At 41.0% G+C, this 19,686-nt stretch overlaps 2 protein-coding genes across 3 annotated transcripts in view; both read right to left on the reverse strand.

The window, feature by feature from the left end:
- Positions 1–1,909: 1,909 nt before the first annotated feature.
- On the reverse strand, positions 1,910–10,724 carry LOC103353911 (protein TALPID3-like). Of its 2 annotated transcripts, XM_008277100.1 has the most exons (8): positions 10,709–10,724; positions 10,081–10,133; positions 9,638–9,748; positions 9,388–9,526; positions 8,504–8,628; positions 8,375–8,402; positions 3,392–3,565; positions 1,910–2,057 (listed from the first exon to the last, which is right to left on the reverse strand). In XM_008277100.1, the coding sequence occupies exons 1-7, from the start codon at positions 10,713–10,715 to the stop codon at positions 3,435–3,437; spliced, it is 594 nt and encodes a 197-aa protein (XP_008275322.1). In that variant the 5' UTR covers positions 10,716–10,724; the 3' UTR covers positions 1,910–2,057; positions 3,392–3,434. The 2 variants fall into 2 exon arrangements, with proteins under 2 accessions (XP_008275322.1, XP_008275321.1); XM_008277099.1 differs by lacking the exon at positions 1,910–2,057 and having other exon boundaries at positions 3,265–3,565.
- Positions 10,725–10,960: 236 nt separating this feature from the next.
- The window catches only part of kiaa0586 (KIAA0586 ortholog), a 34,840-nt gene continuing 26,114 nt past the window's right edge, over positions 10,961–19,686 (reverse strand). Inside the window, exons 9-20 of the mRNA XM_008277133.1 lie at positions 18,785–19,578; positions 17,719–17,791; positions 16,463–16,633; positions 16,161–16,371; positions 15,890–16,078; positions 14,705–14,817; positions 13,818–13,982; positions 13,083–13,264; positions 12,876–13,000; positions 12,219–12,400; positions 11,990–12,143; positions 10,961–11,193 (exon numbers count right to left, since the gene is read on the reverse strand). Of these exons, the coding sequence (XP_008275355.1) occupies positions 10,961–11,193; positions 11,990–12,143; positions 12,219–12,400; positions 12,876–13,000; positions 13,083–13,264; positions 13,818–13,982; positions 14,705–14,817; positions 15,890–16,078; positions 16,161–16,371; positions 16,463–16,633; positions 17,719–17,791; positions 18,785–19,578 (2,592 nt within the window). The remainder of the gene's footprint in view (positions 11,194–11,989; positions 12,144–12,218; positions 12,401–12,875; positions 13,001–13,082; positions 13,265–13,817; positions 13,983–14,704; positions 14,818–15,889; positions 16,079–16,160; positions 16,372–16,462; positions 16,634–17,718; positions 17,792–18,784; positions 19,579–19,686) is intronic.

Below are 19,686 nucleotides of genomic sequence, written 5' to 3' on the forward strand. Positions count from 1 at the left end.
TCCAGGTCCTAAAGCCCGTCACCGAGCAACTTCTGCACAAAATCCAAATTCAAACTTAGACTAATTATAGAAATATTTAACAACTATTTTATGTGTTTACCTGCATTTTTAGAAGAACCGAGCTGTGGAAACATTTATACAGTTTTTATACAAATAGCTTAACGAGAAAAGAAATATAGTATTTTGACAACAACAAAAAATGGTTAAAAAAATGAATTAAAAAAATAAAAATTAAACCAGATTTCCAACATTTAGTTTTAATAAAACTTAACGTTTCAGTTGGATTAAACTCTTCATTGACAGTGTTTCTGTGCGTTGTCCTCATTTTAATCCTCATTGTCTCCACCAGAGACAATCCACAGAACAATCAGAGTCTTTGTGTGTTTCTGGGTCACTCAGCAGCTCAAACTGTGTTCGTGAGCTTCATCTGGTGTTCATGAAGCCTGCTGCTGACTTATTCTGAAAATCCTGCTCCGTGACTTCCTGTCCGTCTGGTCAGTAGATCTGAGCTGAACAAGCTGCAGGAGAAGCTCCGCACTGATTGGACACCAGAGTCCTCCCCAGCAAATCAAGATTTTTACTGAAACATTAAAAAAAAACGAAAAACACTGTGTTCTTACTGCGCCCTCATTGGCTCCAGACTAGTGGTGACGTCACAGATCCTGCAGGTGCGTCCAGGTAAAGACCTTCTGCACATTTCATCTGTTGTAAATTTATCCTTAAATGAATAAATGAGTTTTTTCCCCCTCCAACATCAGTAGAAATGTTAGTTTATGCATAAACATCAGCATTGAGACAGTTTCTGTTTTTTTTAATTTTTTTATTGTTGTTTAATGTTTTGTTTTCTGTATCAGTTTATTAGTTTTCCTTAAATCTGATCTGTCTTTAGTTTCTGCGTTAAAGGGATGAAAAGACCCGATAAGAAATAAAAAGGTAAAGAAAACAACAAGACGAAGAGACGAAATGTAAAATGAGATGGGACAAAATCAGAAGAGATGAAAGAATAAAAAGAAGAAAGCAGACAAATGACACAAAATTTAAAAAAAAATATAACGCAAAACTAAACTTCTGTATGTTTCATAGCTCAACTAAATAAAAATAAAAGTGTTCAGAGATTCGTTCTGATGCTTCTCGTTGAGTGAAGAAGGACAGAAATGAGAGAAACAATGGAGAATAAAAATAAAGTATTGATGAACCCTCAGAGGCTCCAACAAAGAGCTCCGATAAAAGCTTCGGCTGATATTTATGGATCTGTGACGCACAAAAGAATCTAAAACCGGATCAGAAGCTGCAGAACTGCTGCTGAGCAGAAACCTGGTTTCACTTAATAATCAATGAACTGACTTTAAAATGTGAGAAGAAGCTGAAACGTTTCCTCTGAAGCCAAACAGCAGCTCAGAGACACAAGAACACACAAAAACACACAAAAACCACAAACTGAACGTTGTCTAAACGTTGTTTCATTGGTTCCTGAAAGTTTCTTAATTAGAGTTTAAATAATTAAACTTTGTTTTCATGATGATTGATTTGTCAGAATTATGTGTAAAAACTGAGATCAATGACTTTACAGGTGAAGAAGAGCAGTTTGTGTGTTTGTTGTGTGTTTATCATGTGTCTGTTGGGTTTTTGTTGTGTGCAGATGTTCATGTGTTAATTGTGTGTTCATGGTGTTTCACATGTGTTTTATGTGTGTTAAACGTGTTCGTTGTGTGCCTAGCATGTGTTTCACATGTTTTGTTGTGTGCAGTTGTTCATGTGTTAATTGTGTGTTCATTGTTTGTTTTACATGTGTTTAATGTCAGTCTAACGTGTGTCCAACATGTTTCTAACATTTGTCTAACGTGTGTCTAATGTTTGTCTAATGTGCTTCTAACGTGTCTAACGTGTTTCTAATGTGTTTCTAGCATGTGTCTAACGTGTGTCTAACGTTCGTGCCTCTGATGTTTTCGTCTTCAGGTCTGAGTTCAGCTTCATCAAAGCTCCAGAGTTTAATCCTCCGTCTGAGAAAATCCATCATCAGTCAGAAACACGAGACGATCGATCAGTCCGATCAATACCTGACAGACACACACACACACACACACACACACACACATTAGATTTAAGCTGCCAGATCTGAATCAGGTTCTTTTCTCTCCACCTTATTTGTGTGTTTGTTTGTTTCTGTGGATATGAATGTGTTTTTATTTGTGTTTATTGTTTATACAGGTAGAAACAGAAGCTTGTTTATTTGTGTGTTTTTGTTTGCACATATTTCTACACGTGTTAATACTTGTTTCTATGTTTATTGCTTTTTATATTTAAATATGTTTGTTTGTGTATCTTTGTGTTTATATGTATCAATGTGTTTATTTATATTTCTACGTGTTTTTAATATATTTGTTCTTTATGAGTTTGTGTTTCTGTGCGTTAACTATGTTTACATTAAACATTTGTTAATTTATGTTTCGTGGTTATTTGTGTTCATATATTTCATGTTTCTGTGTTTATTTATGTTTTTATCTGAACTCTTGCTGTTTTAAAAAAGCAGCTTCGTTCACATTTTTCTCTTCAGTTTGTTCACATCAGGAGTTTTTGTGACCTCACGACCCTGAAGTGTGTGTGAACATGTGTGTGTGTGTGTGAACATGTGTGTGTGTGTGTGTGTGTGTGTGTGTGTGTGAACATGTGTGTTGTGTTGAGTTTCCGTCTCGCTGCGTCTATAATCCTCGTCTTATCTCCACCTCAGTGTGTTTTCAGTGTGTGTGCTGATATCAGCCTTTCTATCTGGTTGTGTATGTGTGTGTGTGTATGTTTGCTGCATGATGGTAAATGTTCTCCAGGTTTGGGCTCGCGGGTTCTGTTCAGTTCTAGTTGGCTTTAATCTTGAACCACGACGTAACGGCCAGAAAATTGTTATTTTTTTTAAAACTGGAGAATTTATTGAATCTTCTGACAAATTAAAAATTAAACAAATTTGGTGCCTGACCTTCGATCAGCGGTGGATCATCTGCTCTACACATCTGATTGTAGACTTCATGAAAAAAAAAATACCACACCAATAATGTGAAGGTCTGAAAAACTCCCATTAGAATTAGTACCACAGTAAAGGATCAGTGATTTGTATCAGCACCACAAAACACACAAAACCACCACAGAGGGACATTTAAACCCACAAAGACAGAAAAATGACTAAAGACACACAAAACAGCCACAAAGAGACAAAACACGACAACAGAGAGACACTGAAACCCACAAAACCACATTACAGAGACCCAGACAGTGTCCTTTAAAAACATTAAATCCACTTTATTTTTCTATTGATAATGAAAAGCTGATCAAACTCTGTAAATGTCAATAAAAAAGTTCTTCTGGTTTGGACCAGCTGAGGTCCACATCAACAGTCTGTTACCTTCTCATGAATTGTTTATTAAAGCGTCACATTCGACTCGCTTCTAGAAAACATCGCTGGACGAGTCGGACTCTGCTGCCGCGCTCATTGACTCGTCCATCGTGTCCTCGGGTCTGACTGACGGTAGCCGGACCTCCTTCGTCCTCCTGGTTCCGTCGTCTTCGTCCCGTCCAGCTGCACAAACACAGAATGAGCTTCACTGAAGCCGCCATCACAGATAAAGATCAAGTTCTGACTGATGGTTTGGACTTTCTGAACCACAAAACCGCCGCCAGGTTTAAAAGACATCTTAGCTTTTTTAAAAAAATCTACAAAATGTGTCTTAAAAATAGTCGTTTGGAGATTCAGTGAGGAATCAATAAAGTTTTAGTTTGAACCAGTTTTTGAGGTATTTTGGACGATTTTAGAAGAAAACAAAATAATATCAATAAATAAACGCAGCAGAACCAGAGAACAGAGGAGCCAGTTGGCGGAGATACATCCAGCATGGAGGAACATCTTTCTACAGATGATGGTGGAACATCTTTTTAGTTTTAGTTTTATGGGATCCTGATTGTGTCATATTGGGCAGAAGACCAAGTTTTAGTTCATTTGGAAGAATCTTGAGTCATTTTCAGTGATTCTTGTTTAATCTTGGGAATGTTTTTTTGTCATTTTAGGACAAATTAGAAAACTTTGAGTCATTTAGGACAGATTTCAAGAGATTGCTGGAAACATTTGAGTCCCTGTTGACAGAGTTTTAGTCACTTTGGACCCATTTGACCAGTTTGAGCTTTTGCGGACGAATGTTGAGTCATTTTAGATGCATTTGTGTCATTTTGATCAAATTTTAACAGGTTTTGTTCAAGTTTTGAGTTTGTTGGACAAATTCTGATTTCCAACAGTGTGTGTGTAAGTTTTGGACAGATGTAGAGTCATTACTGGAAATGTTTGAGTCATTTCAGGACACATTTTCAGACATTTTGGAAAATTTGAGTCACTGTTGACAGAGTTTTAGTCACTTTGGACCCATTTGACCAGCTTGAGCTTTTGAGGACAAATTTTAAATGGATTTTGTGACATTGATGTTGACACGTTTTTGGTAATTTTGAACAAATTTTAACAGGTTTTGATCAAATTTTGAGTTAGTTGGACAAATGATCATTTCCAACAGTTTGTATGTCATTTTGGACGTTTAATTTAAAATTAAATAATCAAAGAAATTCCACTGTTCTCTGGTGTCCATGGTTCTGACTGAGTCCTGCTGACAGAAGACGTCTCTGAGTTCTCCTCTTTCATGTTCTGGTTCCTCAGAGCTGCAGGACTTCAGTGAAACATGAACCTCGGTGGAGACAGAACCAGCCAGAAGCTGCTGCTGGAGTTCAGAGGGTTAAAAAAAAAAGAGCAGAAAATCTTTAAGTGAATCTCGTTGTCATAGAAACATGCTGGATGTCACCGTCGGCGACCCGGCGTCTGTGCTGATATGTTTACTACGACGCCTTGCCGGCCAATCAGAGCGCGAGTTTACATATGACCCTGAGTATGTGTGTGTGTGTGTGTGTGTCTCTATGTGTTGCTGGTGTTCGGTCCTCACAACTGATGGAAGCTCAGCATGTGTGTGTGGAGCTGAAGGCCCGTCAGTTTCGTCTCTTTAATTAGAGCAGCTCGGTAACCGTGACGACCACTAACGGAGGCACGTGTTGTCGGTTTGTTGCCGTGGCGACTCCGGCAGCATCAGAGCGGTGGGCTTGTGTGTGTGTGAGGACGACTGTTTCAGCTTCACACTGAATTCACTGTTTCAGGTCCGACACTGAGTCCTTTCAGCAGAACTCGTTTCCTGAACGGCTTCAGACTGAAGCTCAGTGTCTCTGATCCACACGCTGGGTTCAGGGACCGTCAGACAGTCCAGAACTCTGAGGATTCTTTGTGTGTTTTTACAGTTTCTGGCTGATAAACGTCTTTTAAACCTGTTGCAGGGTTTTAATTCATATAAAGACGAGTTAGTTTGGAATCTGCAGGTAGAGTTCTGCTAAAAGACACAAAAGATCACCACAAAGAAACACAAAACGACCACAAAGAGACACGAAATAACCAGAAAGAGACACAACATAGCCAATAAAGACACACAAACAAAAAAAGACGCAAAATCACTACGAAGAAACAGACAACAACCACAAAGAGATTAAAAATTGTCACAAATAAACACAAACTAACCAGAAAGAGACACAAAACCACTACAGAGAAACACGAAACAATCACAAAGACATGCAAAATGTCCACAAATAAACACAAAGTGAACTCAAAAAGACACAAAATGGCCAATATTGAATTTCCCTTCTGGGATAAATAAAGTATTTTTCATTTCATTTCATAACAACACACAAAACCTTCAAAAAGGAACAAAATCACTACAAAGAAACACAAAGTGACCAGAAAAACACACAAAATGAACACAAAGAGAGACAAAATACCCAATAGAGAGACACAAAAGCTCCCAAAAAAGACACAAAATCACCACAAAGAGGCAGAAAACAACCACAAATAAACCCAAAAGGCTTCCTGCTGACAGAACCTGCTGGACTTCTTTCATGCTTCTCTAAATGTGTTTCTGTGCCGTCAGGAAGGTTCTTGTGCAGATTCTGTGTCTGAGTCTCCACCAGACTCACAGCGAGCCTGACCCACAGCAACACAACACACACACACACACTAACACACACCATCTGTGTTGTTTCAGTAAAGATCCACATCCTGACGCTCGTACAAACACTGCGGCGCTGCTCAATCCTGTTTGGATCCACAGAACCAGGATCTGCAGCCCGACGCTCAGATACCACATTGAGGAAACGAGTTCGAGAGAAAGTCAGCGAGCTGTTTGGAAGCATCTGCTCTTTAGTAGGAATGAATCATCAAATACACAAAGAGACACAAAACAACCACAAAAAGATGTAGAACAACTACGAAACGACGCAAAATGACCACAAAATACATGAAACAACCACCAAGAGAAATATAACAAACACATATGGACATGAAAAACACAAGACAACCACAAAGACACACAACAGCTACAAAGGGACACAAAATTAACTGAAAAGAGACGTAAGACAACTACAAATGATGGCAAAATTATCACAAAAATACAAAAAACAACCACAAAAACACACGAAACAAGCACAAAAGAAGGTCAAACAACCACACGGAGACACGAAAAACACAAAACAACCACAAAGCCACAAAATGACCACAAAAAGATGTAAAAGAACTACAAAACAAAGCTAAATGATCACAAAAATACACAAAACAAACACAAAAAAACAACAAACCACCACAAGTAGACACAAAACAACTAAAAACAGACACAAGACAACCACAAGAAGATGTAACAACGACACAAAATTATCACAAAGATAAGCAAAACAACCACAACAAGACGTCAGACCACCGCAGAGACACAGAACGACAACAAAGAGACACTAAACAGCCGCATAAAGACAGAAAACATCAATAAACAGCTCTGATCTGCTTCCAGGAGACATGAAATCTAATCACTGATTCTCCATAATATTGATCAGCTCAGAATCAGTGATCAATAGAGACGATAATACTGTAACATAACATAATATAATAACATATAATAGAATAATATAGAATTTAACATAATATATAATAGAATCATATATAACAGAATAGAATAAATCAGAGCTTGTTGTGTTTTTAGCTTCAACATGTTTTAATGAACTCTGAAAACATCATTTATTGACTAGTTGCTGCTAAACAACAGAAACATGAATCTCTCACACACACACACACACACACACACACACACACACACACACACACTCAGACACACACACGTCCATATAAGGACGTGACCAGCTGCAGCGTCTTCATCATGTTTTTCTCATCGATCCACTTTAAACCTGAAGCTCGTCTTTAATCAGCAGTTTGTTTGTTCCAGAGCTGAACAGCAAAACGAATCAGAGAAGAAAACAAAACCGGCTGCTTCTACTGCCACAGGAAAGTGGAGACACAGCGCCACCTGCTGCTCACATGCTCCACATCCTCACTGGTTCCACTGGTTCTACTGGTTCCACTGGTTCTACTGGTTCCACTGGTTCTACAGGTTTCTGTTCAGTTGATGGTTTTACAGCACTTTTTAAAATGCTTTGGTGTTTTTATGCGTCCTAGTTTAATCTAATTTAATCTAATTTAATGTATATTCTGTTATTTTAATGTCTCGTTTTGTCTTTTAATTCTTTTAATCCACCTTTACGTTAATTTTATTTGATTTTTCGTCTCATTGTTCAGACGAAGCTGCTAGAAACAGAACGTTTATGTAAAAAGCAGTAAAATCAGCGTTAAAGGAGTTTATTCACTGTGAAGTCTGTGATGTAATCAATAACTCATATTTATATTATTATTATTGTTCCTTTTTTTCCCTTTCTTGTTTTTATAAACTATTATTAATTATTACTTCATTAACTTTGACTGAATGTTTAAACTAGATTCAAAAACAAAGACTTAAAATACAGTAAAACAATAAAAACTAGATTTAAAAGTCGGCGACAACAACAACAAGGAAAAGCAGCAAACGGAAATTTAACATAAAAACTATAAAATCAATGAAAGAAGTACGTTTGTGTTTCTACATAAAACAACTTTTAATATCTTGAATTTGTACAAATGGAGGAATCTGTAAAACATGATGTTATTTGTTTATGTTTGTTAATTTATGACTTAAAGGTGTTTTTAGTTTTATGTTTGTTGTTTTCTTGGTTTCAGTGGGTTTCATGTTGCTGTTTGTGCTTTAAACTGTTTATTTTATTGTATTATTATTATTATTATTTATTTTGTCGTTTAATAATATATATTTTATTCTTGTGGTTCTAAATGGTGTTAATTCAGTTTATTTGTTGTTTCTTGTGTTGGTTCAAGTCTTTTATGAACCTCTGACCTGCAGCACAAAGACAGAAACTCAATCCAAGTCTTGTCTCAGTTTCCTACCTGTCGGTGTGTCGAGCTGCCTGACCACCTGTAAACAAACAAACAAACAAACAATCAGAAGGAGTTTGTTTATTTTACTGACTCATGTTAACGACGTCTAAAACCTAAAACCGTGACTCTTTCCTTCACCTGCGCCGCTGCGTCTGAGTCGTCCAGGTGAGACAGCGACAGCTCCGATGTCAGCGTTCCCATTGGCTCCGCTGCCTGGTCGCCCACGGCAACCGAGCCCCGATTGGTCGCTTCAAAACCGACATCTGAAGGAAACGTCAGAGTGGAGAAAAGACAACCATTCTTCAGAATAATGAGTAATAATAACGAGGATTGTTAATTATCTGAAGTCGTTCTGTTGGATTGTTGTGAAATTAATAAAGTTTTTGATGCAAGTTTGATGTTTTTTTACTCTTTAAATGACAAAAGAAAGACAAACTCTGGAGCTGGTCAGCAGCTCTAGTTTTTAAAAGCATCAGAGGAAATGATTTCTGTACGTTTCATTCACTAGAAATGTTGAGGGACACATTAAAAAGTTTGAGTGTCAGAAAAAATCTAAATAATGTTTAATGTTCTCAGACAACATGGAGCGTCGAGCGCATCATTTCATTTTAAATCCTAAAGTTCCAATTTACTCCTTTTTTCGTCAGTTTATGGTGGAAACGTCTTTATTCAAGTAAAAAAACCACTAAAGTATCATGAACCAGATGTGGATCTGGTTCTTCAACAGATTTAAAGGTTGTCTGAGCTCGTTTTTCACACTTTGAGAGTAAAAACAGACCTAGTGTTGAAAAGAAAAAGATCATCTGAGGCGATCAGTGAGCAGCTTTTCAAAACAGGTCTGCTTCTGTCGTGTTTGTATCAGAGACACGTGTTCTGAGCATGAAGGGTTCAGTAGAGAAGCTTCAGGATGAAACAACTGGATTCTGTCTTTATTAAGAAGTCCGGCTGTTTTTATGTGACCCGGAACGCTGGCAAATATCGATGGAGTTACCAAAATAAAAGCATCGGGGACATCGACATACCTGCAGCCTGACTGATCTGTCCAGGGGAGGACGTTGGACTCTGCCGTCTGGGACTTGTAGTCCTGTGAGGTTTTGTAGTCCGCTCGTCTCTCACCTCCCCGACGCTCACCTCCTCCTCCCCTTCCTCCTGGTCGGAGCCCTACAGGTCAGAGGTCACAAGTGTGTTTTAAATCCTTCATGTCGCGGTAGCATTTAACCGTGGAGCTGATTTATTGATTCTAATATTCATTCTTATTGTCAGTAACGTGACCTCTGGCTGAGGCCGCTCTCCTCTGGACGTGACTCCTTCCTCCATCTTGTTGAGCAGAGCCAGCAGCAGGTCGTGACCTCTGAGCTGACCTTCACTGGGGGGGTCCAGGTCCTGCAGGAGGAGCAGAAGACGTCGGTTTAACGTTGTTTTACTGTATTTACAGCAACAGTGAGCACATTCGTTTGGTTCAGTTTGTTCATCAGCTTCATAAAAACGTCACCTGGATGGTTCCGAGTTAACAGGTGAGTCACACGTTACCTGCAGGAATTTATTCCTCCTAATTAGAGCTGACAGCCTCACAAATGAACACCGAACAAAATGACTACATACATAAAACTACTGAGACACAAAACAAACACAAACAGACACAAAACAACCACAAAGAGACACAACAACCACAAAGAGACACAGAATGACCACCAGATGTTGCAGCGTTTCCTCACCATGTCCTGCATCTCCTGCAGAGAGCTGGAGAAGCTGCAGACCGCCTCCTCCTCTGAAACACAACATGTACATCCACAGTTTCACAGCAGCGAGAACAAAGCTGGAGAATTACATTCAGTGTTTCTGTGAAAACAGAAAGATTCTGAGGTCTGCTATGGAGCTCAGGAGGCAGCATCCATATTTGCACCTCATAAAATTGTGAAAATCTGACTGGAGTCTGGTGTAAACGAAGGGAGAGTAAATCTACGGTGTTCTGAATAATGTTTGGTGGGGAAAAAAGTGCCATTAAAATCTGCGTTTTTTTTAATGAAGTTTGGTGGAAATGAAATGACAGAAAAACCTTCAGGTTTCTGGTTTGATTCTGGGGAAACAAACTCAGAGCATAGTCTGAAATTCACTGACCGATGAAAACACAGTCAAAGCAAAATCTGCAGGTTCATGACTGAGGTCTGGTAGAAATGAAGTCAATACAATCTGCAGGTTTTTTGTTTTACTGGACTTTGGTGGGATAAAAGTGAAAGTAAAATCTGCAGTTTTCTGACTGGACTCGGGTGAACTGCACAGCTGGACAGTTTAAAGTATCCTGTTTGTTAGTGATGAGGATGAGGATGATGATGATGAAGGTACCCGTCATGGCTGCCAGCTGGTTGATGCTGATGAGCATCTCCCCCTCTGAGATGTGCTTCAGCGCCGCCTCGGTTCCTGCCGTCACTGTGCTGGTGCTGATGCTGGAGCTGCTGGAGCTGCTGGAGCTGCTGGTCTCTGAGGAGCTGCAGGGGGAGGCGGGTCCAGGTGGGGGAGACGGGGAGCCAGCAGGGGTGAGGGAGGCAGGGGGAGCAAGAGGGGAGGAGAGGGGAGGCTCCTCCTCTGCAACTGACATCAGCCTGCAGGAGGAGAAAGTCTTAATGTCTGATAATATGTTGAAGTTTCAGTGAACACGTGTGTGCGTTCGTACAGCTGCTGCTTGTGTGTGTCCAGGTGTTCCTCTGGTCTCTCCTCGTCCAATGGCAGCTCAGCGTCTCCCCAGGTGAGAGAGGGCGGGGCCTCAACAGCAGGTGGGCTTCCTGCAGAGGGGGCGGGCTCTGGGCTGGGAGTGGGCGTGGCCACTGGCTCTGAGGTCACAGAGAGAAACAGACTGTAATCAGATTACATTAGTTCATATCCATTACATAATCTGACAATAATCAAACTGAAATCTGATTACAAAACCTCACTGTAACCAGATTATTTGATAATAATTTAGATGATTTTATATAGTATGCAGTCAGAATGTAATCTGACTACAATGAGGCTGTAATCTGATTACATAACTGACTGTAGCCAGATTATTATCAGAGTAATCTGTTACATGATGTTGTGTATTATATAATTAGCTCTATTACTCTCCATATATTTAGAATCTGACTACATCCATTTCTATACACCGCTTAATCCTCACTAGGGTCGCGGGGGGGCTGGAGCCTATCCCAGCTGACTTAGGGCGAAGGCAGGGGACACCCTGGACAGGTCACCAGCCCATCACAGGGCTACACTTAGAGACAGACAACCAAGCACACTCACATTCACACCTACGGACAATTTAGAATCACCAATTAACCTCAACATGTTTTTGGACTGTGTGGGAGGAAGCCGGAGAACCCGGAGAGAACCCACGCTGCACGGGGAGAACATGCAAACTCCACGCAGAAAGATTCCGGTGCCCCCACATCTGACTACATAACAGAGTTAAATCAAACTTAAATGAATCCTAGAACATTATATATTCTTAATATATAATCCGCCTGTGATCAGGTTATATAACTTTATATATTATCTATTTTTATGATACAATCTGACTGTAGCAGCCTCTCCAGCTAATGCTGCTGATCACTCTGGTGTGTTGCTAATGCTAATGCTAACACTGCTAACCCGGTGTTGTGATTGGCTGAGGAGGCTCCTCGCTCAGCGGGCTGGTTGGTTCTGACGGAGGGGGCGTGGTCACAAGTGCAGTGTCTCTGCTGGGCTTGGTCGGACTGGGCGGTGGAGTCGGTACTGGTGTGGGCACCAGTGGAACCAGTTTGTCCTGGAACACAGCAGAAGCTAGTGATGAATTCAGAGAAAAACGACAGCTGAGAGTCTCTGATGACAGATTCTGTACCTGCTGAGGTGCTGCAGGTCCTGGTTCTGGTTCTGGTCCAGTATCCAGCGTGTCTCTCTGACCCAGCATCAGTGCAACAGTCTCAGTCAGAACCTCGTTAACCAGCTGCCTGATTAACTCTGAATCCACCGGCGTGTTGGAGTCGACAAACAGCTGCAGACCTCCACCTCCTGCTGCCTCCACTGAGGACAGAGAACAGAGTCAGGAGGAGGAGAGGAGGTGCAGGAGGAGGTTCAGAAGGAGGTAAAGAAGGAGGTAAAGAAGGAGGTTCAGAAGGAAAGGAGGAGATATATGTGGACGGGAGGAGGTTCAGAAGGAGNGGACGGGAGGAGGTTCAGAAGGAGGTAAAGAAGGAAAGAAGGAGATAAAGAAGGAGGTGTATAAGGACAGAAGGAGGTAAAGAAGGAAAGAAGGAGGTAAAGAAGGAGGTGTATAAGGACAGAAGGAGGTAAAGAAGGAAAGAAGGAGGTGTATAAGGACAGAAGGAGGTAAAGAAGTGTCTTGTGTTGTATCTGCTCTCAGACGTACGACACTTTCAATAAAGCGTCTCCTAAATGAAACTGTAGAATTGTCAGAGGAGGTAAAAACGAGAGAAGGAAGTAAAGAAGGAGAGAAGGAGGTATGTGAGGAGGAAAGGAGGTCAGTCCGTCCACTCACCGATGTCAGAAGTGACGCTGCGCTCCTCGAGCTCGGATTGGTCTGTGTGCTGGTTGTGGGCGGGGTCAGGCGGCAGGGGGCGGTACATATCAGCGATGATCCTGGACATCAGCTGCTGTTCCACCCTGAACACAAAAACAGAACAGAACCTCAGCGTTCTGTCAGAACCTGCAGCACCAGGTCTCCCAGTCCTCTCTGGCTCCTCACCATTCCACCAGCCGGGTCTCCAGGGCGTCACGCTGCTGCTCGATGCCCGGGACGGACACCTGATCCTGGGCAGGGAGGGCGGAGCGAGCCTGGGGAGGGAAGGCCGGACCCTGGTAGAGGACCGGAGGAGGAGACGGACCTCCATCCAACAGAACCTCCTCCTCAGCCTCCACACTCGGCTCCTGCTGACGGGTCACAGGTCTGTTAGTTTACAGTCTGTCAGGTGGTACTTCAGATGTTCCAGCTGATTCATAAATTCTTAATGAGACAAAACAAAACTGAATTTGGACTGAAACGGATCACTTTTAATCAGCAAGATGAATTTAGCATTCAAAAAGATTTATAAAACGTAAAAAATACTAATAAAAAGATCCCAAAATACTAATAAAATATCAAAAATCTTCATTAAACTAAACTAAATAATTGATTTTTACTAAAACTGATAAAAAAAATTTAATAGACGACAAAAAAAGCAGTAAAAAATAAATAAATAAAAAAGCGATAAAATTAAAAAGTAAAAATCTAAAATAAGAATTAAATGTAAAAAAAAGGATAAAATGTCAAAAATATTATTAAAATGTCTAGAAATATTAAGATAATGTCCAAAAATATAATTAAAATGTGATAAAATATGAACTCAACACACAAGAATATCGATGAAATAAGTCAGTCATGCTGTTCTGTTTGTGTCCAGCAGGAGGCGCTGCACACTCATTTAGAACAAGAAGAAGTTACCTGAACAACATCAGCAACAGAGAGGAAGTCTGTTCCAGGGAAGACGTTCTCCTCCTCTTCTTCTTCTTCTTCTTCTTCTTCGTCGCTCTTCCTCTCAATGATGTTGATGGTGTGTGACGGAGGAAGAGGAGGAGGCGGAGCTTCGTCTGCATCCAGCTGCTGCTTCTGTTGACACAAAAACACCGTCAGAGCTCGAAAGGATGAGTTTCTGACTGAAAATCAAGATGAACGCTGTGTCTTCCTGGTGCCTTTTTAAATCTTTAAATAACCTCCAGCGTCCTAAAACCCACAGAGATGCTTTCAAACGTCCTGAACTCACAGAAATTCAGTTTATTGTCGGAGAAGATCAAAGAAACTGAAAATATTCGTGTAAGAGAAGCTGGAATCTCAAAATTACACTAAAACCTTGAGTTTCACTGACGGCAAAAATTAACTGACGGATACAAAAAGCAGAAAAATCTAATTAAACAACTAATGAATGAGGCCAGAAGAAAACCTTTATTCTCATCTTTGGGTTTCATTAGTTTTCTGTATTTTCCTGATTCTGTTTGTTTTATTGCGCTGAACTGTTTCACGTTAGTTTATTGTTGAATTTCCAAACAGAAAAATTAAACTGACATAAAAATAAATAAATGCTTGAAGCTCTCTGTGAAACAAACTGGATTTTCTAAGTTGGAATAATTTGGATCAGCAGCCTTCACCGCTCAGACTTTCACTTTGATAAATCGGGGTTCTTGGTGCTTTGTGATGGATGACAGTTACCATGGCTACGCCGTCAAACATGGTTACTATGGTAACACAGCATCAGGATGCTCAGGTGGTGGACGTGACAGCCTGTAGGGGACGCCAACACAGCTTCTATCTAACGGGATCAGGATTCAGCTCACCTGTTGCTGTTCAGGTGAGCCGTCATCCGCGGTGACCACAGCAGCCTTGGGGGGCGGGGCAGGCGGTGATGTCACCGTCGGTGGACGTCTGGAGGAGTCAATCCTCGGACGACCTGCGAGAGAAGAGACGATTACTATTATTAGCCTTGTTTTAATAGCTAGCTCCGTAAAAAAATGTTTAACTACGATGTTTTTTCTGTTCTTTTATGTTGATTTAATTCTTTTTGTCACTATTTTGCTTTAACGGTTATTTATCATATTTCATAATTACACATTTTTTTAAAGGATTTTAGTCAATTAAATATTATTTTTAAGCCTCAAATATACTTTAGGCCGACCCAGGACGACACAAGTCTGGAAATAAGATAAGAGTATCAGCGATAATGAACATTTCTGAAATGTTTCATCAACATTTATTAACTTATCAACATAATTAACTGTTTTTTATGTACTTGGATGAATATTTCTCAGATCACAGCCCTTTTATTGCTGTTTTCAAAATCATATATTATATAATATTAACAGGACAAAAACAAACTGAATAACAAGCAGAACATTTATGTCTTTAGTATAAAACTATAGTTATTACTGTATGAGAGGATCAGAAAAACATTCTGAGGGCAGAATTTTAAAGACAAAACAAACGAGGAACTCAGAGTGAACGACATCCGGATTATATTTTTTGACTAATTCTGCTTTTTACTTTCATGTCCACTTCTACCAATCTTATTAATTATAACTAACAGTTGTTCATTATTTTAATTTATTTAGTTTTGTTTTTGACTCTGAGAAGCAGCGGTAGCATTTCTTCTGTTTTGTTTTAATTTTTAATTTAATTTGGAACAAAGGCACGATCGGCATGTTTCTGTTTTTAACACGTAGAGGGAGAAGATTGAAGAAAACCCTAAACTAAGCAAACAATAGAGTCCCTGTGCTCCTCCTTACATCCATACATTTCCATCAACACACACTTTTACAAACACATTGTATTAAATCTAAACATCTGTAAATGATGGTTTGACTTTTATAGTAAAACTTCTCTTTAATATTTCTGAATCAGACTTTTATTTAATGCCTATATTTTTGCTTCATGAGGATTTCTGGGTAATGGAGTTCACTCTGTTTCCTCTCACAGAACAGCACAAACAAAAACAAACATTAATAAGCATTTGTTTGCTTACTGACCCAGTGGGATCGCCACGGCAACAGGCTGACTGTCTGCAGGGGTCACAGGGAGGTCAGCGGGGTCACCTGAGGTCAGGTGGGAGGAGCTGAAGACATGGTGATGTCGCACAGGTGATAGGTTGAGGGGTGGAGCCATGTTGAGGGGCGGGGCCAGACTGGTCTGAGTCTTGCAGGACTTCAGCTTCACGCCTGAGAGTCAAGGACCAGTCAGCAACATTTATAATCATGTTTCACTCGTTTAAAGATTTAAACGTGTTTTTTATATCCTGACCTCTGACACTCTCCACCAGTCGGGGGCGGGGCTTCTTGCCGAGCGGCGAGGCAGGTGAGTTGAGGCGAAGGTACGGACTCTTCTTCAGGGTTCGCCTCAGGCCTTCGTACGGTGCTCTGCCGTACAGACGGTTCAGGTACGACTCTCCGTCCACCTGCTCGCTGTCCGTCAGTCTACCTGGGGTTGCGTCAGGCTCCGCCCCCTGCTGCTGCTGCACAGAGTAAGAACCACAGTGATTGGCTGCTGATGTGCCACTGATCAGGTCAGTCACATCAGTGGTTGTTAGTAGAATCCAGTCTGACCGTTCTGTGTCCAGACGTCCGTCCTCTGCTTCCCCTCCCTGCTGCCGGCCTACTCGCTGCTGTTCTGGGCACGCTCAGTGGCTTCGTCCTTCCTGGGTGGGCGGAGCTCTGTGATGTCACAGCAGCGTCTGCGGCTCTGCATCGGGCGGCATCCTCTGAGGACATCTCAGCCTGAGGAGGACGAGGAAAAACATGAGTTTCAGTCTTTTTCTCCCCCTCTGGTCCCCCAGAGGAGGAGAAGAAAAAAGAACAGAGTTTGAAAGTAGGGCTGAACAGTCATCTCAGGGAAACTCTGACCTCCAAGTTTCAGTAAATACAAGTACCATGTCCCAGTGCAAGTGAATGCAGCATTGATGACTGTTCATAAACATCACAAAGAGCACAAAAGACAGAGTTTGTGCCCCAGAATGTGTGTTTAGTTTTGCAGAAGAGCTAAAGTTCAGTTTGTTGCCTGCAGCTGTTTAGATTTTCCTCAGAGTTAATTAAATACCTGCATCATCAGACAGAAGAAAGTTCCATATGAGAGAGAGCTGCTGTATTTATCATCAATGACTTTAATTAACTGCCGATATTTATAGATGATCCTGACATGGAGACAGAACGGATCAGAATCTGACAGCTCTGTGAACATCTCTTCACATCACAGCTACAGTGAATCAGTTTATTTTGCTGTCATATCAAGTTTTTAGTTTTTGTGAGAGAGCAGGATATTATCCACAGAAATGTTACTGTCCAGATTGGATGCATTAGAGCCTATGTAATGATAGATAGTAGATAACAGACAGACAGTCATGATAAAAACACATTTCATTGTTTGATAAATTATCATTACATATGATCAGAATTTCCAGTGTTGAAATCATTCATTTTCTGAGGATGAACTTTCTCCTCTCAATAATTTGATCGATGGTCACGAAAATAATCTATAATAAATTGTGTAGTAAAGAAGAAGCCGTTGTTATGGTGTGCTCAGAGAGCTTTATAAAGCTGTTGTCTTATCAGTGACTGAACAGATGGTGGCAGTAGCGCCACGTCGCTGAGTTCACTGAACCATAGGGTTGATTTTTAAACGTGCTAAAGTAGTTCACCACTTCCTTTGTTTAACCCACTGTCCTCGTTAAAGAGTGCACGAGTGTTATTTTCTGCAAGTCATTTTAAAGCAAAGACAACAATGGAGTGACTTTCCCTGCTTGTGTACACATACCTGGCCAGAAAAGCTGATTCTGGTTCTGATTCTGTTGCTGCTAGCAGCTCACCTGGATGTCTCTGGTTAAAGTGTTGATCCAGGCGTCCACCGTCTTCTTGATCCGAACCTCCTCAGTCCAGTCTCTGCAGACAAACACACACATTTTAAACACTGCAGATGGAAGTGACGTTTGTGTTCATCTTCACCTCTGAGGTCAGCTGTCAGTCAACGCAACACAATGACAAACAGAAACCAGCTGCTGTATCACTGATTCACTGTTCAGCTGCTGCTCAAATGCTACAGGATTTTTGTACGTTAGCAGATAAATCAAACTGCTATTTGTTAGGAAACGCAATGTTAGTTAGCGGGCTGTTAGCAGCATGCTAATAAAAATATATGATAGATAGATAGATAGATAGATACTTTATTCATCTCCAAGAGAAATTTACATGTTGGCTACCGGTCAGCTATAAACAAATGTTAGCTACCTGTTAGCGGTCATAAGTGTTAGCTACCTGTTAGCTGTAATAAATGTTAGCTACCTGTCAGCTATAAATAAATGCTAGCTACCTGTCAGCTATAAATGAAGGCTAGCTACCTGTTAGCTGTCATACGTGTTAGCTACTTGTTAGCAATCAATACATTTTAGCTACTTTCTAGCAGAAACAAGGTTTTAGCTACCTGTTAGCTGTAAATAAGTGTTCGCTAGCTACCTGTAAGCTATGAAAAGGGGTTAGCAACCTGTCAGCTACAAATAAGTGGTAGCTGAGAGATAAGCTATAAATATATGTTAGCTGCCTGTCAGCGATAAATAAATATTAGCTACCTGTGAGCTATGAAAAAGTGTTCATTACCTGTCAGCTGTAAATATGTGTCAGCTACCTGCTAGCTGTAAATAAATGTCAGTTACCTTACCTGTCAGCTACAAGTAAGTACTAGCTACCTACTAATGAAGTAAGTTTTGGCTACCTGTGTGCTATAAGTTAGCTTTGCTACCTGCTAGCTATAAATAAATGTTAGCTACCTATCAGCTATAAATAAGTGTCAGCTACCTGTCATCTATAAATAAATATTCGCTACCTGTCAGCTATAAGTGAGTGTTAGCTACCTGTGAGCTACCAATTTGCACTAGCTACCTGTTAGCAGCCAGTGCTTCCAGCTGGCAGTGCAGGACTTCTCCAGTTTTGGCTCTCAGCAGTGCTTCCAGGTTCTCCTCCATAACTTTCTTCTGTCTGCGAACCTGACGGAGAACCTGACCAGCCTCCTCCAATGTGGACGGAACCACAGGCTTCCTCTGGACCAGTACAGACTGGAACTGCTGGGACTGGGTTTGATGGGTCTGATGTTGCTGTGGCTGAATTTGATGGAACAGGGGATGGGACTGGGACTGGTTTTGTCGGTACATGTGCTGGTGAGACTGACGGAACTCAGGAGGTTCATACAGGACGTGGTTTCCTTGGGAATTGTGAGACTGGTTTTGTTCTGACTGTTTTTGCTGTGACTGGGATTTCTGGGCCTGAGACTGGTTTAGTTGGAAATGGGAAGGTTTATAAGTGAAGGGGTTGTCTTGGGAACTGGTTTGTTGGGACTGGTTTTGATGAGACAAGTTTTGATGGCACTGGGATAGCTGGGACTGAGACTGGTTTTCTTTGGATTTACTTTGTTGGGACTGGTTTAGATGGGACTGGGACTGGTTTTGTTGGGACTGAGAAAGGGATTGTTTGGATTGTTGTTGGGATTGGTTTTGTTTTGATCGATTTTGAAGGGACTGGGATAGCTGGGACTGGTTTTGCTGGAGTTTCTTAGTTTGGGACTGGTTTTGATGGGATTGGTTTTGTTGGGACTGGTGTAGCTGGGTCAGATGCTGGTTCTGTTGGATCTGGTGATGATCCGGTGCAGGTGTCAGAGTTTTCAGAGAGTCTTCTGGCTGCTGGATGACAGAAGTTTTTCGTATTTTACATCAACAAACTCTCAGCACAGACGTAGAGGCTCTGGGACTTTTTGTTCCCTGAGTTGAGTCTTGCAGGTCAGTTTTTAT

This window comes from Stegastes partitus, unplaced genomic scaffold (genome assembly GCF_000690725.1).
Source record: "Stegastes partitus isolate 25-593 unplaced genomic scaffold, Stegastes_partitus-1.0.2 Scaffold89, whole genome shotgun sequence".
NCBI lineage: Eukaryota > Metazoa > Chordata > Actinopteri > Pomacentridae > Stegastes > Stegastes partitus.

Bases quoted from the DNA above. Each gene is read 5' to 3' on its own strand.
- LOC103353911 (XM_008277100.1), bottom strand. The intron at 9,749-10,080 runs GTGAGGAAACGC...CTCCTCCTGCAG, and splicing joins TGCAGGAGATGCAGGACATG to GACCTGGACCCCCCCAGTGA. The intron at 8,403-8,503 runs GTGAAGGAAAGA...GTTTGTTTACAG, and splicing joins ACTCAGACGCAGCGGCGCAG to GTGGTCAGGCAGCTCGACAC.